At 40.6% G+C, this 25,778-nt stretch overlaps 1 protein-coding gene and 1 long non-coding RNA gene across 3 annotated transcripts; one reads left to right on the top strand and one right to left on the bottom strand.

The window, feature by feature from the left end:
• Positions 1-249: 249 nt before the first annotated feature.
• Positions 250-25,778, bottom strand: lrrc8aa (leucine rich repeat containing 8 VRAC subunit Aa). Of its 2 annotated transcripts, XM_035390278.1 has the most exons (4): positions 25,393-25,778; positions 24,240-24,367; positions 9,374-11,513; positions 250-5,982 (listed from the first exon to the last, which is right to left on the bottom strand). In XM_035390278.1, the coding sequence occupies exons 3-4, from the start codon at positions 11,504-11,506 to the stop codon at positions 5,707-5,709; spliced, it is 2,409 nt and encodes an 802-aa protein (XP_035246169.1). In that variant the 5' UTR covers positions 11,507-11,513; positions 24,240-24,367; positions 25,393-25,778; the 3' UTR covers positions 250-5,706. The 2 variants fall into 2 exon arrangements, with proteins under 2 accessions (XP_035246169.1, XP_035246170.1); XM_035390279.1 differs by lacking the exons at positions 24,240-24,367; positions 25,393-25,778 and adding an exon at positions 18,815-19,107.
• Positions 22,701-23,991, top strand: LOC118212426. The gene is made up of 2 exons (XR_004762217.1): positions 22,701-22,940; positions 23,179-23,991. It is a non-coding gene; the product is annotated as an uncharacterized LOC118212426 (long non-coding RNA).

The raw sequence follows: 25,778 nt of genomic DNA, 5'->3' as shown, positions 1-25,778 counted from the left end.
CTGTAATTTAAATGAATAAATTGAGTGTGCCACCCCGTGACAGAAAACCATACACACCTCTCTCAGCAGCTCTATAGGACAAGGTGTCCAGTCCAAAAAAAACCAAAAAAAACATGATTAACTGTCTATTAATCCATTCCACAAATCATCAAATAATAATCATCACAGATTATCAAACTTTTCAATATCATCCCAGACCCTGTGTAAGGGAACAGTGATTAGAGAGGTGGGAAATGAAACACTCTAGCCTTTATACATATTTAGTTTATTGTACTTTAATGTCAGAGTTGTGTAGAAAAGTAACAGAAATGAACAATAAAGCTTTGAAGACTTCATCCAAAGTGATGATATTGAAGATTGTTATAAGGGTACTTATAGTTCACACAACAAAGCCTTTCCAGTTACTATCAATACTATCAGTTTAACAATTTTGGCAACTTAGAAGAAAATGAGTTGTGATTTAATATTTGAAGAGAGAAATTCACATGGGAAGTATACACCTCCTTTATGAATTGTCAGTTCAAATTTTTTAAGTCACCACTGGCCAAGTCTGAAATGTACAAGCACAGTATATAAATAATATTTGCATTTTCAAGCAAATAATATACACAAATATAATGCAAGTCTAAGAAGTTACAGTAGAAGTTAGAACTTGATGACAACTATATACTAACAAATAAAATAGAAATATGAATATGCATGGAGGAACAGTCTAGAATATTGTTTCTCAGCTCTGGTCATTAAGGATAACTCATTCACACCGCATAAACAGGTTTTATTAGCCAAAACACATCCTAATGTCACAAAGAATGTAATCCTGATAACAGTCCAACAAATGGCAAATCCAAATCAATAAACTCAATGAAAATGCATTTAACTGAAGTCAGATTTAATGATATCCTGCATTCATATGACATCAATAACCAGGGTTCAGAAACTAGAATCAATAGCAGTGCTCCAAGCACAAACCACAGAAGCCAGTAAATATACCCTCTGTGTCACCATCTGTATTAGATGCAGGCTCATTGTATAGTTTGCCATTACCAGCTGAACTGTTTTGGAAATATCTATGATCACACTTGCGTATCACACACTTGTATCACAATGTGTGGTGCAGCCACTACAAAACTGGACATGTGTGCTTTGCATCGTTTTATCTGCTCCCAAATTCTTTCGCCCATAATCGAGTGAATTCATTTAGTGGAATAACTCTGCCTTTAAGGCCTGTGCTGAACAAAGAAGTTTAAATTTAATCTTTAGGATGTTGCAAGTGAATACTGTTAAGTGAAAAGCATAACAGAAAAAAGATGCTGACCAACTGATTATCAGTAATCTACCTGACTAACAGACAGATAATAAGAGATTAGTTGCTATAAAAAATTGGTCCAGTTTGCCATCTTTATGGATTAAAACAAAGGAAGCACAAATGACAGGTGAGTGTGCAGTTAATACTGACATGACGGTTCACTCTCACCTGTGAAGCTCATTTATACACACACTGCACACAGCACCAGGGTAGGAGTTTTTATATCCTTATAAAAGATAAGAAAACTCCTCTGAAAAGAGAACTCATTTTGTCACTTATCGGTATAATGTATCTACAGTGCATTCTCCTGATGTAAATCTCTTTCTTTAGCAGATGATGAGCTTCAGTGGCATGCACAAACTTATCTAGCATATCACAGAACCATCGATTAAGTTACTGTAGCCCAGTGGATTGCAGATGTACATTTCCTCCTCCACACTAATCACACAGACATAGGAAAAGCTTCTTTTAAACTGACAAACCAATGTGGACTGAATGCAGGATGAATGATGGTGAACATAACATGGTAGAAATATATGACTGGCACTATCCTTTCACCTTCACTCCAGCAACCGCAAATCAAGAGTCAACAAAGCAGAGTGATGCCATAAAATACATGCAGAGAAAAATCAGATGCTGGAAATTATGAAAAGAAGTGCAAATAAACCCTTGGCAGTGACAGAAAACACTGCCAGGATTACAGCTGGAATTCCGTTTCCTGAGAAAGGCTTTGTGCACTGTTGGCTGTCAATGGCTAAATAAAAGGCAACTCTGATCACATTTTAAAAAGGAAGATTTTCCCTCATCCTTTTAAAAATCCACCTTCAGCAATCTAGAGTTCAGGACAGAAGTAAAACTATTAAAAACCTGTGCACTATGGCAATAACAATAGCCAAATGCTTTTATTTTAAAATAGGCAAATAAAACAGCTAAAAATGCCTAAAAATAAAAAAGACAATCTGACAATAGCTACTAATGATTGAAAAATAATTTGATTATTCAATCACAAACATAATGAAATATTTTGCAGATACTACACTCCCCACATCAAACACTGCATAACTGGAACATTGTCAGCAGCAAACTTTCAAACTAGTAAATTTCCACACAAGGGGGCACTATACACACACAAGGGAAAATGCTTAAATTTTACACACAACTGGAGTGCATTGCTGTACAGTTCCATATAAACTAAAATAGTATCCGGAAATAAAATGTGCAAATGTAATATCCCTTTTTTGTTGTCTTGCTTGGCAACTTAAGTCCCTCTAACCAAATAGTTTTCTGAAAATGCATTTAATAAACATCAATAAATGATTAGGGGAAGACTTGCTCATTTACTTGTAGTGTTCAGGAGCCAACGGGCCATGCAAAGCTAGAAACTGGCATAACATTGCAATTTCTGTCTAAATGCAATTGTGTGTAGCTCAGTGTACGCCCAGAATAGCACAGCACAGCCAAGTTGGTGACATGGGTATTACACTGAGAATGCAGTTAACAATGTCACAGGGGTATTATTAGTAGAGGAATGGGTCAGCTTTTAACAAGAGAGAATGTGTTATGAATGCATTACTGATTCAGTATCATACACAGTATGTGCATACTGTTACTTCTCTCTTTCTTATTTTACAATGCAGTAATGAACATGTTATTTGTCTTCATTGCCTCTCTCCGTTTTGTTTTCCCATGTCACTGAAACATGTGACATGGATCAATTCAGAACTTTTCAGAAAGCAGTCCTCTCTTTGGTGTCCTGTGATGCAAGAGAGAGCCTGTCATATAGGCGTTAACATAAGCACAAAGATCAATACGATCAGGCCATCATTTTTGAAAAATAAACAAAAATAAAAACACAAACCCACTCTCAAACAATGCGTGTATACACACAAACACACACTCGCACTCACTCACACACGAGAGGAAGTGGGGATGTGGTAGTGAACAACAGAAAATCAATGAAGTTTTTAATGATTATAATATAGGATAACTATGAGCTAAATATTTCCAACAAAAAGCGACACGATGCCCCTGTTTTCACACAAACTGAAATTCCCAACAGCTGCTGTGTACTTCTGGACCGTATCAGAAATGAGCAGGTATTTAAAATTGCTTGAGACCAAGCAGTTCCAGTGAAGAGAGTGATGAGAAGAGAAGAGCCACAGACTGCAGGTCCATCAGTCCGTAGTCTGTAATCTGCTGCCCTGTACATTGAAAGAATTGGACACCCTGAAATTACAGCTCTCCCAGCTCGGGGAGGTAACGGAAACAAGGTTAAACAAAGGGAGAACTTGCAGACAGGCATTTAAGAGTCAGAGTTCTTTGAGACCAAGGCTGTTTGTGACACAACGGTCTGATCTGAATATGGCCTCAGGCAAGCCCTTGGGCCCCAGCACAAGTCAAAGTTGATCATGAGGCATCATGTTCCCCGCCTGACTGCTACCCACGCCTGGACCAGTTTGGGGGCTATTGTTCCTCGGCTCTGTGATCGTGGCCCACGCCTAACCCAGAAGGGGGAGCCTTGTTCAGCGCATGCTGGTTGAAATGTCTCAGACTCCGTACTGGCCTCGATCCCTTCCCACTGAAGATGTGGGCCTGAATGAAGTCTTTTGAGCATTTCCTTTTTCTGAAAATTGAAATGCCCATGAAGTAGGGGGTTTTTCCAGCCCTCCAGCAGAAGGGCCCCTCTGGTGCTCGAACAGTGAGGTAAATAAACAAAACTGTAAATACAATTAAATGTTGTAAAATGAATAGCTAATAAAATCTGTTATTACACAAATAAAGACATTAAACACAGGTACTAGCTATGTGTTTGCCAGAGGGAATAACCAATGTGTATGGGTGGGGCTGACCTCATATCAACCTTGCACAGAAAGGCATTTGACACAACTTTTGTTCTAAGGCTGAAACAATTAGTATTTTAGATGCAGGGAAATTGCTGTGAGTACTGACTTTAAATATGTGCATTTAGAATATAATGATTTTTAAATCAACATATACCTTACCAAACCAAACCATAACATAAAGCAAATGCAAGTTAAGGCCAATTTTAGTATCAAAGACTGTTAGCCAGTCTTCAAAATCACCTGTACAAATTGCCTTTCATACTCAAGGTAAAGTTACTCAACCACAGTCACTCCTAGTAGAGCTCTTTCATCAATTAAGTGAATATCATGTAAAAACATTCAAGCATTTGTAGAAAACATTTCTGTGAGTTAGCTTTGCTATTTTAGTTACAGAATCCTGCCAGGTTGATGAGCACTAGAAGTAACATTTTTAACATACATAAATAACAACAGGCTCTTTAGTTATCCTATGGTGGGTATGCACTGTCTTTGCCTCCCAAACATCAACAAAGTCATGTTTTCCTCTAATCTGGAACAATATTTGCACAACATGCTGGTAACAAGATATTTCCCACATGTAGTGCTGGGAACCAATTCGATACACATATTGCTTCTTGTTGTACATGTCTCTCCCTACAGATCTCAGGTTGTAAATCCAGTCCTTTCGTGGGATTTCAAAGACAAGGTCTGATATACTACAGGTATTGGTAGATGGCATTACTTGGCAAAAGGTGAAGAACTGGCACAAAGTCTGATACTGAATGCTGCAATGCAGTCTCTCCTGTGACACTGCAAGGCCTGCTGATAGACCCTGTTCTCCACTGTCAGCCTAGCAACAGCTACAGAGCCACTGCTCTGTGACATGATTATAAACAGGATCATCCTGTACCCACCCTTCCACCGCAACAGTGCCAACAATACAGAACGGGATATCTGAGGCCCCGGTCCAGTAAGTTCTGCTTCGTGTCTCCTTTGCTTTTCCACTCAAAGCTAGCTGTAGAACTGTGGCGCAGAAGTTCAACCCCACGCCTGAGTGGAGCAGGCGTGGCCACCTCACCACACCTCTCAGCATTTCCGTTTCACCCGTTTCAGTCTCGCTTTTCTTAAGGATTTCAAAAAAACTACAAAGTGCTTTTTCGATGTCAATTCTCTATTTTTCTTCAGTTCATCTCCAGTGCACTTAATTTATTTTATTTTAATGTTTATTTGATAGGGACAGATACATTTAAACATAGATTATTGTAAAACAATATCCAATGCAATGTATCACAGCATTTATAGTATATGCTTATTCCCGATGCTTGTCCCTAGATGGGCTTTCCAAACAGTTAATTCTGTTGAGGATGACCTTACCTTGGCTTCCATTTTGAAAGACATAAATTATTAACAGAGAGAAGCAAAACTCTCTGGTAAGTTTTGTTCCAAATGGCTGACCACTGACCCCTTCCCTTAATCAAAACGGAAGTCTCCCTGCGGGCTCACCCCTCTCTACAGGGCTCGTTCCACGTGTGCGTACTGTTGCGGGCCCAGCACATCCTGGGCATGGGGCCGGCCGCTTCACGCCTGCTCTTTGTCGGCCCTCCACAGCTGCTCCTTGATCTCGGAGGGCAGGGTGTTGAAGAGGTCCTCCTCCACGATGACCCCGCTCCTCTTCAGGAGCCGGCACTCGCCCAGCTCCACGGGGAGGCACTCCAGCCTGTTCCCCCTCAGCTCCAGCTGCGTCAGGCCCGTCAGCTCCCCGAAGCGAGACGGCAGCGACTGCAGGCAGTTGTTCCCCAGGTTGAGCGTGCGCAGTTTCTTACACTGGAACAGCTCTGGAGGAAGGGTCTCAATCTGGGCAAGAGACAGCAAAAAGAGAAAAAAAGAATAACAGAATTTTTTTTTTTTAAATGTCACGTTTTACAGTTTTTCTAGCAAAAAAAAACTGACTGGCTGTACAGATTAATCCAAGGAGAGAAAACACTTCAAATGTCTTTAAACATGCTTTCATAAATACAGGAGGAAGAGAAAAATGGGAATGTCATCGCATTAAGATTTGTTTTTACTGGAACCAAGGGGCCTAGCCCAAACTATGAAAACCAGCCCTAGACCAAGAGGTGTCCAGATACTTTCGGGTCACATTGGGTGTATATATATAGATCACTGTATACATTATTATGTAAACAAAGTATATGTGGTTAAAGTGCAGATTCTCTGCTTTATATATATATATATACACATACATACATACTTGACATTTGTACTAATTAAGGAAAACAGGAAGGAGAGGAAAAAATGTGAGAAGACAGAAATGACACAAGTGGGATGATGAATGGACAAAATGAAAGCCAGAGGGAAAGTGAGTTCACTCATTTTCTTCTATTTTTGCAGAGATTACCTCATATCCAGTCATCACTGAGTCATAGTGATGAGTTCATTAGTCAGCTAGGCCACAGGACAGTTAAGAAGCTCCCTCAGTGAAGACATGAGGGACAAACCATTTAAATAAAAAAACAGACATCTAATTAACTGAATCAGACCATCCTCAAATTAAACTGGCAGTGAAGGACTGTCTTTTAATTACCATTCTGGCTATTGTATAATTCTGCTGTGCTTCAGAAGACACACGTCTAAATGAGGATATACAGCGAACGGCCTTCAGGACATTCCTCAGAACAGAGCCTGAACTGGCAGTGAGTCAGGCAGAAGCTGGCCTCTCTGGATATCCTCCAGGAAACACATTTATAATAGAACCACAAATGCCTCACTCACTGCACAAATGCATACACTCCAAACGATTACCCCCAGCCTAGCTGTAAACATCTAAAACCATGACCGATGGTAGATCGTACTATCACAATATCCTTCCCCCACTCTGTCTCTCTCTCGCTCTGTCTCTCTCTCTCTCTCCGTTATAATAAACATTGTTAATGAGCACCAGAATTTTAAATCATGTGTGATCAACATTCAATGATTCCCTACAGTAGGTGAAAAATGCAAAAATGCAAGCTTTCATATAATTACAGTCATTGATGAAAATACTAATTCCCTGAGGAGTGCAGTGAATTTTGTACCAAGCATACACAGATGAATAGCTAATTTTGCTCTGTTAAACAACTAGTCTCAACCTTGGGCAGGGCTCTTATTGTACTGGCAAGCCGCCAGGTTTTGAAAATGCTGTAGAAAAGCAGCATGTTGTTCCTATGAAATATGGGACAGCTAACCACATTTCTGACATATCCTCCCTTGAATAACTAGATACTGGTGTTAAGGAAACATTAGTAGTGATTACAAAAGGCGAATATGCATGGAATTCACATTGTGGCTGACAACGAGACTGTAAAATTTAATTTCAAATATTGATTACTAATTTCCTTCTACTGTAAAAATAGACAATTACAGTGAAATGGTACAAGCTGTTACTCATTTAGGAAGTCCGAGAATGATCCCTTCGACCCTGCTCCTAGAATCTTCAGCGTTGTGAGAACTAGTTTCCAGGGCTGCAGTTGATCATATCTTCAGTGGCTCGAGTAAGGCAGCCCCAAGACCAGCACCCAACTCTTGAAGGGTTGATACACAATTATATATTAATTAAAACAAACCACGATATGGCGACAAGAACACAATCAGCTCCCTGGACTGCAATGTTCAAGTCTCATGGCATAAGTATTTCATCAGCAAGCCTCACAAATGTATTACTTATGGAAGTAATTTCCATAAGTTTCTATTTCAGAAAACTTTAAAAACTACCTCATAACCACACTGCAGAGGACAAAAATATCTGCAGCGTTCTGCAGATTGTGTGAGCCCAGAGCACTTCACCCTCCTCACCGCCTCCTGTGGGGCGGGGCAAAGGATCTAGCCCCACAAATGGGGGAGGGGCAGGTGAAAAATGTGGCCACAAGGTGATACAGGCCTGAGCGCTAGCATGAAGACATAAAATGCCTGCAGGCAGCTGCCTAGAACACTTTGCACCGAACAAAGAACACACCCGAAAGGAGAACAAAGGTAGAGATAGACAAAGTTGCAACTCCCAATGTCATGGTAACGGGCTCCCTACCACCAGAGTCTGCCTCGAGCGCCATCAAGAAATGTCGTGCCTCAATAGTGCCCTGCCAGTTACCTAAATGTCAGGGTCCATTTTACCTGACAGCAGTGTTTCTTACAACAAAAGGCACTCTGCTGAAGGAACTCTGCATAACAAATCTTCTTTTGTGAGAACTCTGACTGGGTAGAAAGTAACATGAAGGAAACGGAGTAAGCAGCCCATTAATACCACATGACTCTTATGCAGATCATTAGACCAATGCCGAGTCGAGTCCTCTGAGAAAATGTGGCTGGATCCAGGAAAAAGGACCATAAATTATTGCCAGCTTTAATGGCACTACTAAGCATATCTATGGTCTTCAAGGATTTCTGGGTTTACCTACAACTTCAACACTAAAAATAAATTGGCTCTCTCAACAAATAGTCACTCAGAAAACTAGGAAATCCTTAGAAAACTAGGTCATTCTATCTTTTACAGCACAATTAAGCAGGTCTCACATTGCTGGCTTTTTGTTACATGCGGCTCTGAACATTTGTCTGATTAGGTCTCATGCAAGTTAAGGGATTTGGCAGGTTTATGGCTGTTAGAGTCCAACTCCACTGTGCACCCATGCTGAATAATAAATAATATATTAACCGCTCATTATGACCCTGGCATGTGGTTCTGGAACAGTGAAAAGAGATGTGGATCACAGAACAAGCCTATTAATCATTTTCAAGATGTGGGTCTTTTAAGAAGACATTCCAAAATGTACCATCATGTTTTAAACTTTAGGTGGGTCAAAGAGGAATTACTCTGCTGTCAAGATAAAGCACACAGTAAAATGTTCAGAGTTAAATCAACTCTCACAGAGTACAGCTGGACTCATATGTACTGTGTTAGAGTTGAATTAACACTAGGCCTTTTGCTGTGTAGCATAATCCCTTTATAAGAGGACATTTGCAAATGAAATCATAAGATATACATTTTTTCCATAGCAAGTTCATACAAGTATTCAATATAATGCTAGAAATAATTTGCGTGCTTGTACAAACCAACACAATTGGTATTTTGGTATAAGGCCAGCTAAGCCTAAACAGATGCCCTTCTGGGTATTTTCCAGTGCGATCTTTATCACATGCTCCATTAGAAAACTTCAAGAGAGAAAAAATTTGGCCATTCCAGGATGAAAGGTATGAAATAAACACGAGAGCTCACCCTATTGGCAGTGACAGCAAAGTACTGCAGGTTCTGGAGGAAGCCGATATCAGCCGGTATGTAGGTGAGATTGTTGTGACTCAGATCCAGAAAACGTAGTTTGCGACAGAAGAAGAGCTGGCTTGGGATTTTCTCAATCTTGTTACGGTTCAGATAGAGCCTCTCCAGGTTGGTGAGTGTTCCAATCTGGATGGGAATGTAGGCGATTTGGTTGTACCAGAGCTTGAGGCAGACAAGCCGGTGCAGATGCTGGAAGCTGATTATTTCTTCGATAGTCTTCAGGTTGTTGTCCTTCAGGTCAATCTCCTGCAGGTTATGCAGGCTGAAGATGGAGTGTGGGATGCGTTCCAGGTCGCAGCGAATGAGTTCCAGCTCTGTAAGGTTCACCATCTTCTTCAGGCTGTTGAGCACCATCAGTTTGGTGCCCTCGTTGTTGATAGACAGTTTCTGCAGGTGTACGCCCACGTCAGTGACCACCTGGGGCAGCTTTGTCAGATTGCTTTTGAGCCGCAGCACTTTGAGGCGCTTGAGCTCCCGCAGCCCATCGATCACAATGTAGCGATTGTTCTCCGCACTCAGGTTCCCTGTCAGATGCAGCTCGCTCAGGTTCTTCAGGCTGTAGATCCAAAGAGGGATTTCCTTGATGTCTGTGAACTTGATGTGAAGGGACTTCAGGTTCTCCCGTAGGAAGGCCAAAGCTGGGGCCTCGATTTTGGCAGGTGTGTGGTAAAGCCACATTTCCTTTAGGCTAGAGAGCTGAGCGATGATTGGGGGGATGGTGACATCTGGGATGAGCTCCAGCTTCAGGACTTCCAGCTCCAGCAGGTCAAACACAGTGTCTGGGATGCCACTCAGCATGAATAGGTGCAGCTCCAGTTTCTCCTGGGAGTTCTTTGTGATCCGTTGCCTCAGCTTCTCCAGTGTCCACTCGTTGTTCAGATTGAGCTGACGGAGTTTGTTCTCGCTCACCTCTGACAGGAAGACGGCAAAACGTTTGGAGTAGAGAGGGTCGTACTGGTCAATCATGTGCAACATGAAGGCAAAGTCATTCTTCACGTCAGGGATGTCACTGTAGCTGCTTTCCTCTCGGATTGACTCAAAGGAGTACTTCTTCAGGGAGCGGCTCAGCATCCAGCAGAGGGTGTACATGCAGATCAAGCCGTAGACCACCACCAGACTGATATAGAAGCACGCCAGGATCTTAAATAGAGTGGCTAGTGGATGGGCACAACGGTACATGCGGTAGCCTGTGAGATTCTCAATATCAACTGTACAGTCTACTCTGAACTTAATATTGCCCACGTAGTATCCTGTGTAGCAGATGATCAGAATGAACTTTATGACTTTGATGATGGTCTGTCGAATGTAGAGCCGGTAGACGATATCACCCTCTTCCACATGTATGCGGAATTTCTTCACCTTCTCAAACAGTGCCTTTGCCTGCTCACCTTCCTTCTTGTCCAGGACACCAGTCTCTGAGCGGTCAACAATACCCTGCTCGATGCGGGATTTGGTTCTCTGGAGCATAGGTATGCTAGCCTCCACATCCTCGCTAACAGAGGATGCCTTCTTGTCCATGGACCCATTCATTTTACCTGGAGGCTTTGGGTCGCTCTCCTCCACCACTGTCTCTGATAGGGCCCGTGTTGTCCAGGGGGAGTCAAAGCACTTTAGCAGGATCGACACAAAGTGTTCCAGTTTGGAGCTGGTGCGGGGAAACTTGAACCAGAAGTTGCTGCAGGCTAAGAAGATAAGTGTGTGGAGAAGCACTAAGTATGGGAAGTACTTGGCAAACCAGTGGAGCTTGTTTTCGTAGCACACAGCATCCACATAGTTGTACTGGTGTCGGTCGAGGTCATACTGAATTCCCCTGGGCTCAAAGACAAGTGGTGGCGAGGAGAGGGTTTCATTTATGTATTTCTTAGCTGAGTAGGTGTCACAGGTCTTGTTGACTACCCACTTGCAGGGCAGACATATCATCTTGTCTTGGGTGACCTGTAGGGTTCCCCCAAACACTGCGATCATCAGCATGATGATGGATATGTAGTCCGTGAACACATCCCACCATGGCTTCAGGATGCGGTACGCTGGTTGGGTGTCAGCAAAGTAGCGTAGCTCAGTGATGGGAATCATGGTTTATCTGAGAGAGAGAAACAAAACTGTCAGCACACTCAATTCAAATGAGACATTTCATGTACATCTCCTCACCAGTACATGAGTCAGTTACTATTTTTGTGGCTGACATCTGTGACCAGACTTACTTTCTACGTTAAAAATTCAAATACTTCTTTTGAAATGTTAAAGCTGAATAACAGAATGCTCAGAAACTACAATATATCACCAAAAGTATCACCCTTTAGTCTGGCGCTTCTTTTCATGGTTTGGACTAGGCCCCTTAGTTCCAGTGAAGCCAGTCATAGCCAGATCTCTTGTTACAGCATATAATCACATTCTAGACGATTCTAGACGGGCACAAAGCGAAGTCAATATAGAAATGGTTTTGTTGAAAACAGTGAGGAAGTACTTGACTGGCCTGCAAAGAGTCCTGACCTCAACCCCATCCAACACCTTTGGGATAAATTGGAAAGCCAACTGCGAGCCAGGCCTAATCGCCTGATCAGTGGCCAACTTCACTGATGCTCCTCTGAATGGAAGAAAATCCCTGCCGCAATGCTCCAACATTCAGTATAAAGCCTTCGCAGAAGAGTGGAGTTTTTTATAGCAGCAAAAGGCAGACTAACTCCATATTATTGCCCATAATTTTGAATGAGATGTTGGATGTCAGGTGTCCACATACTTTTGGCCATGTAGTGTATACTTTGATTGTATAATAAAATATACACTTTATTCTCTATGAAGTTCAACCGAACATATTTTACTTTACATAATAAACATTGATAAACATAAAATGAGCCTGAAAATGTGATACAATTGCATACTAACAGAACAAAAAGTTTAAACAGAACTTGATGGTATCACAAGGCATTTTTAATATAGGTATATTTGGGCAACTCAGGATGAAGGATCCCTTCAATACTAAAAGAAGAATAAACCCCAAGGGAAACCATTGGTGGGGATAAACCCTATCCTCTGGGCCTGCAGCTTATCCAGGTTTTTTTCAGCTCTCCACTGCGATTAGCTGAACATTGCCTTGTGGTGGGTCCATACTGACCCGTATTATCCCTCTTGATTGGTGTTTAAAGTCCCCTTGTGTGGAACTGTGGTAAACCACGACTGTCCTGACTGGTGTTAAGAGATGCCTTGTATGTTTCTGCAGTAAGTTGCCTGTGCAAGTTGGTGAATAGTTTAACATGGGATCCCACTGGCATCCGAGAGGTATTGGGAAGGACAACAGAGAGCGGGGCTCATGCAGCAACTGTTTGATAATACGGGCACATGACACTATTTCTAGGCTCTGTATTTCAGTCCCACACAAGTGGGAATCTCAACAGCATAATAGCAGCAATGCAGTGGTTAAATACAGTGCACAACAAGTTGGATAGGGGTTATTCGACATAAGGAAGGGAACGCATTTTAGTCTGGATTCTATACTGAAACCACTTCTGATTCACATACATTGTATGCAAATCGTTTAACAATTCCAAAACCATTCCACCATCATTTTATGAATATTAGGGAGTATATAGTAGCCAGCTGTCTCAGATTATTAAGGTCTAATAGGATTAGACAGTACAAAGAGCTTACTTGGGTATTCACATATGATGGAGAAAGCTAAATTCAGTGCAGCACAGCTCAGCACAGAAATGAACATGAGACAACTGTACAAGGTGTCATAAACCAAGTATATGACTGAGTCTCTATAAGCTGGAGACCTAAGACTTTAGGTCATGAAGTAAACCATTCCTTCAGAGCATGAGAATTTTTCAACTTATCAATTCTAGACCAACCACTGGCTGAATGTAGGCTAAATGAAATTACACACTGGACATACTTATGCATTAAATATGATCACAGGTTGCTTGGCAGGATTTAAGTCAATCTTTTTCATCAGAGAACTCTGACTCAAAATTAAACCTCAAATCTTAACAATTTGACACAAATGGTTTTGAAAAGGTGCTCAGGCTGGCCAGCTACCACACTACACTACACCACACTAGTCTCTAGGTTTTAATACAGGACAGAATTAAAAGTTAGAGGCCACAGAATGATAATAAATACACTGTCACAGAAGAAAATGAGGTGACTTCACCAAATGATTCCTTTAAAGTAGCCACTAACATAAAAATACACCCAAATGTTTTCCCGTTGATATAAAATGTAGATATAAAATACACATTAAAATTGAATTACATAATTTTCATTGGCCCTGCTGACATTCTGTTCTGTTAGAATCTTATCAGGTATCTTGATATTTATCTGAAAAAATCATTATGACAGGGTTCAGAAACTGCTGGGGATGTGATTAAACCAGATACATATTGATACATATAAATCAACCCTCACTAACAAATATTTAATGAAAAATGTTAATGAACAGTATTTTTTAAATGGTAGAAACTGTTCTGAGGACAAATTCACTCTAAGCACGTGCAGCCTCTTGCTTCATCCATCTGAAATGTAAGCAAATTTCTAAAGACTCGCCACACATGCTGAAATTACTAGTTTAGTCCTGCTTTCCCCTTTCACTTCCTGAAGCTGAAGTGCATGTGCAAACTATTTCTCTGTTCTGCATGCCTGAGGGGAACATGAGGGACAGTAAGAGAAGATTACCTCCGTCTACTCCCCAGCATTCTCTGCTTGAGGTTTCTGTGGTCCAATTACAATGTCTGGCCAGGGGCTTGTACTAAAGTGAACCTCTCCTCATTTCACAGTGGACATGTCATACTGGCCTGGCCATCCAATTAATGCTTTACGGCTCAAGAAAAAAATAATCAGGCAGGAATAAACATAATCAGCTATCTAAACAATTTCTGCCTGTCATTTCACTTAGGATAACGGACACGACTAATAAGAAACTGTGGTTTTGAAAAGGAATTAAAGGAAGTGCGGATAGGGTAGAGATCAATACTGACTCGTTGTTCTGAGAAATGTTCAAATGGATTCTTATTAGTTCGTCCTGAGGTTATGTCAAACAGTTCAAAGATTGAGTGTTGAAATTCATTCTAATTTTCATAACCAAAAAAAATAATTATGCAAAACTGAGCTGCCACCTTTACAAAGACAAATGTTCAAGTCCATCGGATGTCTAATTATATCAAATCAAGACAATGACTGGCACAACTCCACCTTAACCATCCCGGACATTTTTAGATCACTTGCACTCCCGATAACCTAACTGCATTCCTTTTGAAGCGGTTAGCTTTGCTCTTCACGACTACATATAAACAATACATCAGTAAATCTTTACTAGCCATTGTCCTTCACAGATTAAAATATCTGACAGCTTACTCCACCTCTGAATTTTTTTCACATGTGCCTTGAGCTTTTGAAGGGTGAACTGGCCACAATATCAAATATTTTTCAACTAAAAGCATTTGGAGAGAGAAATTATTTTACAGCCATTAAGCAAGAGCACTAAAGCCCAACTCAGAGGACAGAATCAGGCGATTGAGAATCACTCATCTGGAACCTCTGGCCTCCTGACCTGGTTGGCTGTAGGGAAGGGGGACCAGACAGTTATAAGAGGGAATGTCTCTCAATGGCTCATTTCCAAGCACAGGGGACCATGTGTCAGAACTGAACAATCTGCTACCTTGATTCGTGCGTTTTCTTCAAAGTGTGTGTCACTGGCAAAGTCTGGGTCTGTGCCTTGATGCAATATCAACTGTTTAGATGGAAATTATAAGCAATCCTGTTGTGAATATACTGTAAAGGTCTGTTTGTTCAATATTGTCTTCATATTTACTAACTATCAGCCCTGATAGTTTCCCTCAATACAAACCTTGTTATTATTAAATGGCCATTTATGTACTTAATTTATTGTCCAGTGGCAGGCAAAGATGCAGTGCTATTCTTACATTGACATTTGTAATTTTAAGACACATTGCTTAGAGAGAAGTGCCCAATAAACACAATAAATGAGCTAGGACTGTAATAGTAGTCTCTAACCTCTGTAGCGTAATATCCTGTAATATGAATCATACATAAACAGTCTTGCCCGGCAGTTTAATATATTCAATTAATTCCTCTTTTTCCATTTAGTTCTGACTACTGACTGCACTTAATGCATCTCAGTGTATAGTCACATATTCTTATTAGGATCATGTAATACATCAATCTATATCATTAATAAGGTATAACTCACTTATGGTATTAAGCGTACCTAAGTTCAATTATGTGTAGTCATTTATGGCTAAACAAAGGTATATTAATTATATACTGATTCCTTGTCAATAATTGAGATGCTATTTATGCAAGTGGTGTATAATTAGACATAGAACAATATTTATGTTTGATCTCTTTTTTTTTTTTTTTACATTCATAGGAATTCCATTCCGATTCCAGATATACCACCACTCTATGCTGCAACATTTTTTAAGAATCCTTCATTTTCTGCTAAAAACCAGACACACTCCGTTACATACACACTCATGCCTATAGGCGTTCACACTGATGAGACAGACCTGTTGCCACTACTGCATGTTGGTAATAAACCTGTGAATATGTGCCCTGGCACACACCCTACTGCGATGACAGCTTTTCCAGAGCTGTGCCAGATAGATTCAGATTGTGCCAGAGGTTGAGGTGTTACCACAATCATCCATTCCTAGTGTTATCAGCCAAACTACAACCTATCACTTTCAACACTCACTTATAGATAATATGCACTTCATCACAGGAAACAATATTTCTCTCTCTCTACAGGCTTTGATGCCACGTTTATCTTAAAGGAAGAGATAATTATACTTACAAAACAAAGAAATAGTGTAACTAACAATCACAATATTCACCTTTGAGACGCACTTTTCAATTATGATCAGCCACTCTCATTCCGCAATAAAGATAATTGTGGAACAAGAGAGCAGCATTGACACTATCGTTATTCACTAAATGAAAGGGCTCAGCTCATCATGTTATGTATAACTCAAGTGTACAACTAACCCTTCAACAAAAATTTCTAATGAGATAACTGTAGGTACAAAAGGGTAATACGCATCTATGGGAATGGTAGTCTAAAATACAAAGAACTGTTATATATGAGTGATTGCCTTAACAAAACTTATCCACAGAAAACCTGATCTGTGATACCACTAGTGTGAAACATTTACAGTTCACTTCAGTTATATTTAGCAGGCTTGTTGTGACAGCTATCTGCAGTGCAGAGGAAGTATGTTTGCTAGAAGAATGGAATGTGTTTGTGCCTGTGCCATCAACCAATCTTAAAAAAAAAAATAAGAAAATTTTCCACCAATGTTTTTCTCCAGTTTTTTTAAATCCCAGTATGGAAAGCCCAATCATGCTCATATCAGTGCCAGCACTGCAGTGTCAATGCCATCAACACAAATACTCCCTGATATTCATAAAATGATGTTGTTATGTAAAGACAAGCATTCACTCCCCTCTGAAGTACACAGCCCCAACCACAACAGCTGGTCACTTTGCCGCCTAACCAGCTGAGCAACAGCTTCTACATCAGAAGATGACACTTCATGTACAGTTTGTGCCGGTAACCTGCATGTGCCTAATCAACCTGAGGGCTCACTAGTGTGCCATGCAATGAACACAATGCTGTAAAAATTCCTTGGAACATGGGTGAACCATCCCCCAGGGCTGCCAGCAGCAGCCAGCACTAACATGGTCTGGGTTCAGTTCCAGTGTGGAAAGCATGACAACAGAATGCACAAAAGGTATCAATAAATCAATACGTTTTCATATCATAAAGTATTTTGTATTAGATCCCTATAAATAAATAAGTACGAAAATAGAATGTGAATACGTTGCCATATTATGCAAAGTAAAGTAAAAGTACAGAAGCTCTACAAATACAAAACAGAAAATGGTGAAATGTCTCCAGAATAAGTGATTAATCAGCAGGCAATGGAGATGCGACCAGCTCTAGCACGCAGTCACAGAGCTAAAGTGTGAGGGAAGAGTCCCGTCTCCTTTTCTCCCCAAACACTGAAAAAGGACATTATTATTGCCCCTTCATCTCCCTCCTCTCTTTTCCCCACCACCTTGCCACCCTTGCTCTTCACTCAGAGCTGCTTCCAATAATAGCATTTCCTGTGGCCAGGCAGAGTGACTCCCTGACCTTCAGTATTAGATCCTGTTTATCGTCGGGAGGACGGACCCTGTTTGCTTAGTCAGGCCGGCAGACGCTTTTCCTGTGGAGGCGGCGTGGCAGGCGGCTCCCGATGCCGTGTGACAGTGTCACGCTCCCAGTACGGCCGTGTAACGTTCCATGTGGAACAGAAACTGCACATCCAAAGGCTCAGCACTTTGTCTTTCAGAAGTGTGGAACACACAGCCTTCAGAATCCTCAAAGTCAATGTCTCGCAACAAGTAAGTAATAGTTTCAGTGAGAAAAGAATCTCACTGTCCTAGTTTATGAGAACAATATACATGACATACCATTAAGACAAGCACAGCCACGCGTGTTTATGCAGTGCCCTTACTGGGCTATACCGCCCAGGGCAGGTCTACAGGCTCTGTGAAGAGTGACAGTTGGGCTGGCTGGGGTCTGCTGCCTTCTATGTGTAACCGTAAATTATCCTGACAGCTTCACCATTAACTATTATTACATGTTACTTTGGCATGAACACCAGTGGCTAAATGTCAGCTACAGTCATCGCATTAACGAGGGCAATATAAGTGGTATGGCAATCAAAGGCATGGTTATTCCAAAGGTGGAATAACATACAAAACACCAGTGGACAATTATTGGCAGCTACCATTCTCTCATAACTGCCCTATATGCCCCATATAAAGACCTTGTTTCTATATGGGATGAATAGCAATGTTCAAATAAATTACACCTTCAACACCAAGCAAAGGAAAATACCAAGCAAAAGAAAAAATTCCCAAGAAGAAAATTATTTTGGTCGGTTTCATGGTATAATAAAAACACCATGCTCCATTTCTGAAATATATTTCCATTATTAAGAGACACGGCTAATCCTGGCTCTCTGAGACTACTTCATCCTTCCTCCCCACAATACAAAAGTCAAGATGAATGCCATGTCACATGCTGGTCCCCACTACATGGAACATTCACAAGAATATACACAACATATCCACAGCTGCTTAACACACAACAGAGAGTAAGCAGTATGGTTACTGCTATGGAGGACGTATAAAACTCCATCCCCGCTGACCCACCTTTCCCAGACACTCCCACATGAAACCACAGTTTACATTCGCCAGAGGAAAAAGGATCACTGTTAACATTTCTGAAAGAACATGGTTCTTCTCCTCCCTCTCATGCTAGCTAAAATCGGAAAAGGCGTCTGGCTGGCGGTCTGTCACTAAGGAGCTGCCTACCTCGAGGAAAATGACTTCTTTGTGGGTGAAAATGGTTAAGGATCTCCCAGAGCTTGTAAAAATGTTTTGTTTTTTTCTCTTTTCCTCTTCTCTATCTCAGTACAGCCAGGCCCCCTCCCCCTAACAACAGGAAGAGGAAAAGGGACTCACTTACAGAACAAATCCGGTCCAAACCAGTACTTTAGGCTCATTGTCTGCCCATCTCTGTTCCTCCCTCTGGATCAGCGGCCTCCCAAAAACACTCGCAGCAGAATCTGATACGAGTCAGTGTGTCGGTGTGAGCAGAACACTTTCTGCACCACTGCTCTCTGTAACACGTCTCTCCCACCCCTCAGACTGCCAGCTCCAAACACAGCCATTAAGGAACTACGGGCGTAATTCTCTTCCCACATTTTGTGTCAGATTTTGAGAGTACTTCAGCACTGAGGATGCTCTTAAACTAAACAACAATGACCGAGAATGCAGTCTTTCATTTATTATTATTTTTTATTTAAATTCCGTGGCATCATTTTCAAAGGTAACATTCTTCATGACACATTTTTATTTCACATGCTAGTTTTTGAATTACACAATGCAAATTGTGTAAGAAGCTTGGTTTGGTTAATTGATGTCTAAGACAGAACAGTATTGAAACATGTATGATAAGAGTCTTTGGGCTATATTTTAACGATATAAGCGTACGGTCTAAAGCGCATGGCACAAGTGCATTTAGGGCAGGTCCAAATCCACTTTTGCTAGTTTAACGGCGGATAATCTGAGCGCAAAGTAAGGCGCATGGTTCAAAGGGGTTGTACTTAGTCTCTTAATTAATCATAGGTTTGTTTTGGGCGTAACATGAAATAAACCAATCAGAGTGTCATCTCCCATTCCCTTTAAAAGCCAGGTGCGCTTGCACCTTGGCGGATTGCTAGTATAATGGTGGATTTGCCTAGTAGTAGGAAAGAACGTTTCTCTGCAGAGGAAATGGACCAATATGCCATGTATTTTTAAAAAAATATTGCGCGTTGTGCACCCGCCTATGTAGGCACATATTATTAAAATACTGCACCATTGATTTAAGACCAGGTTTTTGTTGGTCAATCGCGCAATCGCTTTCCACTGCCTCAAGATAGCAATGCCCCTGACCACACCTCATTTTAAGACAAACACGCCCATGGGCGCTCAGATGGGCGCAAGTGTATTTGCTATTTAAACAACGTGGGCACTGGACAGGAAAATGACAACTGCGTCGGTCTAAAACTAGCAAAAACACTTGCGTTGCGCTTGACGTCGCTTTGCGCCGGGTGTAAGACAGAGCCCTTTATGTTTATTACAAACAGACATTAACCATATTATAATATTAGCATATTATGTCTGTAATTATCAGCACAATCTTTCTAATGTTTTTTTCACCTCTTATCTGTCCATTTGTCAGCTTTTGTCTTCTTATCATGTTTTGAACATGCTGGTGAAGCATATTCAAGTCATACAAAGTGAACTCTGTAGCATGGTTTAGTTATTCGCAATACTCTGCTGCGTCAGCCTAGTCCTGATGTGTCAAGTTTACGGAATCAGATTACATCATCTGCTTATTTTTCTAAAAAGCCAAAACATTTTCCTGAAGTGAGATCACCTATAGTTTGTTCCCCTCACTCACAATAATTTCCAAGATGAAAAAAGGAATTAAATGTGGAATTTGGTCTCCTCACAGATGCATGCAGACCCAGCAATGACTCTTTAACAGCTCACCTTCTGCAACTCCTAATCCACAGCCCATCCAACAGGCCTAGAAGACCAATGATTCTACAAAGAGATTAGGGCCCTGTTGTACATCTAATGAGCAATGAGAGTAAGAGTAGCCAACTAGCCCAATTCACCCAGGTAAATCACCATGTTCTCTGATAACCACAAAGAATCCATTGTACCAATGAGCTTTTGTCAGCAGTCCCAACTCACAGGCTGTTGATAAGTGCCCACCCCTGAAAGCCTCCCTGTCTATTCTACATTCCCAGGGCCAAGGGCAAGTCAGCCCCAGCAAGGGCAGTCTTTCTTTACCTGGAACATGGGGGAGACCAGTCAGAACCCTTTCTGAGTTACACTGAATAATCACATACAGTAATTATATACAGAAATGACATACAGACTACATGGAAGAAAATAAGTCAAAATGATTGTGATTGCCATCACAACAACTGAAAAAACATTCTTGATAAAGCACAATCATCAATTTTGCAGATAATACTTCAGATTTTTAATTTTTCACTAAAAAATAATCAGGTAGCAAAAGTCATACATTCCAAAATTCCTGCCATTTTCAAGACATCACAGGTCTAAATGTGACAAGCAGATCCTTACTAGTACTAAAGTACATTCCAAAGGTAGTTAATTTAAAGTAGAGATTTAATTATGCATCAGCATGTATGATGTACTGTATGTCTGTAAAAGCAACACAAGACATGCCAGCTGAGAAATGAATCACCCATACATGAACATTTTAGGTGCCCTTAACAGCTGTTTCATGATAGGGTGGTCTCACAGACCCAGATAAATAGCACTGGAGATGCAGAGTAAGTAGAAGGGCGAGCCTGGGTCTAAATGTACAATGTGTTTAACTGAAATTGCTTGAAGTGCACTTGCATGTAATGCAAACCAATAACTTAAATACTGAAGATGAGTAAAGCATCCTGTCCAATTCCAAAAGTAAGTACCTTACGTTCAAAAAGAACTGGCCCATATTGAGTACCACTACTGAAGATTATTATTTTAAAAAATAGTTTCCATAACATTGCGTGAAATGCAATCTGGAGTGCTAACCACCCTCCCATGGATGTCCTTCCATAGCAAATCATTCAAATACAATGCATGTACAAAACATCTTCATACCACCAGTGAACAAAAGCAAAAAAACGCTAGCAGAAAACACATAAGCCAAACCAAAACTTGTAACATCAATAAGAGATTCTAGTGAGAAATAAGGGGCTTAACACAGATGGTCCTGATCATAAGAAGCAGTGCTCCCAATGCATTCTGATTTAGATCAAGTCTTGTTTATCCTATATGCTTCTCTACCATTGTCCAAAGAACAGTTCTTATCTAGGCTTATCTAGCATCAGCGCAACACTTGTAAAATGTCACTTTTCCTTGCTCTTTTAACAACAGAACATAGTCTGCAGCTGATAGGCTTTGTCGCACATTTAAAAAACGTCATCGCCTGGTAATTCTAATCAGGTCTATTTGTCTAGTACCAAAAGTTGACAGGGGGCAAAATCAGGAGAGGCCAGCACAGCACAAATATTTATCTGTGACACACAGAGTAATGCAATGACAAATAAACTGAATATGTTCCTTTTCTTTTTTGACCCTAGTGATTCACCCTAGTGATTACCATAGGAATGCAGTAACTTCAACAACAGTCACTGGCCAAACATACAGGTACAACAAGTATGACAGCAGATTCTGTACCATTCTCTTCAGAAGTTGAAAATCACAATTTGGAGCACCTGAAGAATTTTCTGGAGCTATTCAGTAGTTATTGGGTGGCATTTTTGTTCCGTTTTCACAAAATGTAAACAGGATGCAGATCATCAGTTTTTCTAGAGACCTCTGACAAGATACAAGTGCAAGCTGACTGTCATGCTAACCTTGGGCCAACATGCAAGCATTTACTTGGAACTGGATATTTCATTTTACTTCCTCCAAAAGCAATGAAAGTGAGAACATGGCATGTTTACATTTGGGAGTAGGATACAATGTGATACTCTTGACAATAAAACTGCCTTTCATAATACAAATTCATTCTGCTGAACACATTGTAAGTCAATAATATGCAAGCAAAAAACTACTAAGAATTTTAAAAATCCACTCATGCGACAGAAAGGGATAGTCTTTGTTTCAGAAGAATTTGAAGCATTCTTTTCCAGATGGTTAAATCAGGTTGTTCAGGCTACTTGGAGGGCTTAGTTACAGCATACTCTGCCATTTTGACTACCCTTGTTTCTGATGATCAGTCAGTTAGTCTTCCACTACTGTACGTTATACCTCTGAAACTCCAACAGACCTCTAAACATGTGCATGCATCATTTGTAAAATGCTCAGATATCACCATCCGCTATCCACACATGGATTTCTCCAGTAAACCTGCCAACAAGTAAGTGACTGATTTCCACACGACAGCCCACACAGAACACTACAGGCAATCTAGTGGCAATAGTGCTATCTCAAACTATCAAGTCTAGAAAGTCAGTCAGCCTGTAGACCAAGTATTTTCATGACATTTACCATGGACTTTCCTGTTAAATATAAGCAAAAGCATGCCTATGTTTCAGCAGCTCTATCCAAACAATATCACTTTCAGGCTAATCTGTATTTCTGCTGTGTCATTTCAGGTTCATGGTGAACCACAGCAGAGCTTGGCAACCGTCACACCCATTATTCTGGTAGAGCACTGCACTGTGAATCCATGGATCGCTTGCTGCTTAGTACCAGTGGTGGTTTTTTCCAACTATATGAACTGACATCAGGAGGATTCCCAGAGGTCTGGTTCCACTTACTTACACAGCCCTGTCTTTAGGGTGGAATTTGAACCAAACAATGTGGAACTGTGCCATTTCAGTAGCACTATGAGGCTGGCTCATTAATATGAACCAGGAGCCATGGGAGGAGGTCATACCAGTTGCCATGCAAAGCCAGTCATGTGAGAGGAAGCATTATAATTTTTTTCCCAATGCTGGCAGGCATTTTACTCGTAAGTCAGTCAAGCAAATAGTGGTTTTGGGAGATAACCATTTTTAGCCTATTATAAGAAAAAGTTGACTGTTGATTGCCTATAACACCACCAGTCACTTCTTGGGAAAGAAGAGACTAAATGCAAGCATTAAATACTAATCTCCCTAAGATGAATACCAAATATTATCTAAATAACTACATTTATTTTTCTAAATTTTGTGTTGATAGCTATTGACCTTGTTAATGAATTTTGATGCCTCTACATCATCCATGATTGGTTGTGTCTGATACTGGGTGGGAGCACATGGAAGGCCCTTTATAAAAGGAATGGATAATAATCATGGAAACTGAAATCATGTCAGTGTGTTGGTTCATAGTTTGTTTTCCTAATTCCTAACACTAGAAAATCTGCATTTTTATTCATGGAAATGTATTATTTCAATTTTATTGATGACTTGTATAAAATTGAACTACAGAAATCCATCTTGAATGTATGCCCCTAACTTTCTGGGTATATACCTAAGACTCTCAGGGGCTGTCCTGAAGAGGCACCATCACGGACAAATCCACTGGTGCAGATACACTTCCCGCAATTCATCCCCAGAACAGGATGACAATTAAATGCACCAAATGGGAAATAAGCAATTAGTTATCATTCTGTAAATGGAATGCTGTTGTTCTCACATGCAGATGTTGGAGAATGAAAGAAGAAAGAGCTTACCCCAGTGGTGATGTTATCTGTACTCCAAGGCCCGCTGTTGCGTATGGGTAACATCCCAATGTGTGTAAACTAAGATATCGCCAGGCACCCAGGTCTCCCTTAGCGCCATGGGGACTCGTATACCTGCTCTGGACGCAAACATGACGTATTAGTTTACTTTCTTTTCCAAAAGTAGAGGCCACAGTGCTGAAAAACAGTCTAGCCTACCTATGTTCCAAAACCGAGTGCATTGTGATTCGCAAATGAAATGCGAAAATGTTTGTCTTATTGAAACAACATGGGCCAAAACGAATAAAAATTCGTGGATATCATGTAGCAATGAATTCGCGCAGCAATTTGATTAGGACAATTTTTATCGTAGCCCAAGTGATTGTACTAACCTACTGTCCGTAACCTACTTATACGCTAGTTACATCAAGCGTGTTATCGCCGAATTTCAATAACATTCTGAAAATTGAAGAAAACTCAGAGGAACCCAAGGAAGCTAATTCAGTCCAATCCCTTATCGATAGCTCTCTATGGTATGAGCAAATGCGATACGATATACAGCATTAGTCACAATATAGATCGCTTACTTCTGAATTTTAGATGTAGCCTACTATTTACGGCAGCCGATTCTCTGTGAATCCAGCACCGCCTATTACCATCTTACCAAATGTGCAAGATGTTGCACTATGACACCTTCAAATCGTGGCGGACCAGAAAACTGGTAGCCTAGGGTATTAACATTTGAACAGACTTGTGAAATCAGTATTCTTTCAAATACATGTTTGACTCTTGAAGTTAATAAGCCTGACATCCAATTGTTAAGAGCATTTTAAACAAGAACGTTGCAATCAGGTAACCATACAATAAACGATATCATAAGCCAACAACACATACTAATCCATGTTAGAATTCAACAGATTGGCCTAATTTGATCATTTGGAAAATAACCATATACATGCCATTAGAATGAAGACAAAAATAGCATCAGCTAACACTGCAATTTGCAGTGGCTAGTTGTTATTGCGGGAATCCAGCACCACCCTTTAGACTTTAATGACTGAATAAATTGCCATGCGATAAAAAAAAAAGGTAGCCTAGTTACACTAATTTTCAACGTTATATCCTAGTTACATCACGAAAATAAACATAACTAATTTTAACTTACCCGGTCTGTTGCGACTCCCGTAGCTATTCCTTGGACAGCTAGCAGGTTAGATACATTTCTTTTTGTTACACTCTTGCAACGGAGTGTTCAGCCGTCAGTGTTGCTCTTTTCTCCACCCCGGAAGTGAGTCACATGAACGTTTGAGAAAATAGCCCAATGCCTTGACTCGGTGTTTCTTCGTGCAGCGCTATTTTGATTCGTGAAGCAACTAAGGGAACATATCACTTAATTACATAAAAATGGAAATACAAGGGAAAGAGGCTCGACAGTAATATCTTTTTTAAATTATTTAAATAAGGACCCGTGTCTGGGCCACAACATGATTGTGGGCGCAGACATATTGCTTAAGGGATTTATGATGAACGCTTCGGACGTACGTGTCCTCT

The sequence above is a fragment of the Anguilla anguilla genome, chromosome 14, assembly GCF_013347855.1.
Source record: "Anguilla anguilla isolate fAngAng1 chromosome 14, fAngAng1.pri, whole genome shotgun sequence".
Taxonomy (NCBI): Eukaryota; Metazoa; Chordata; class Actinopteri; order Anguilliformes; family Anguillidae; genus Anguilla; species Anguilla anguilla.
This window is presented reverse-complemented; position numbering and strand designations above follow the sequence as displayed.

Bases quoted from the DNA above. Each gene is read 5' to 3' on its own strand.
- lrrc8aa (XM_035390278.1), bottom strand. From the start codon at position 11,506: ATGATTCCCATCACTGAGCTACGCTACTTTGCTGACACCCAACCAGCG. The intron at 5,983-9,373 runs GTGAGCTCTCGT...TCTCTTGCCCAG, and splicing joins TTGCTGTCACTGCCAATAGG to ATTGAGACCCTTCCTCCAGA.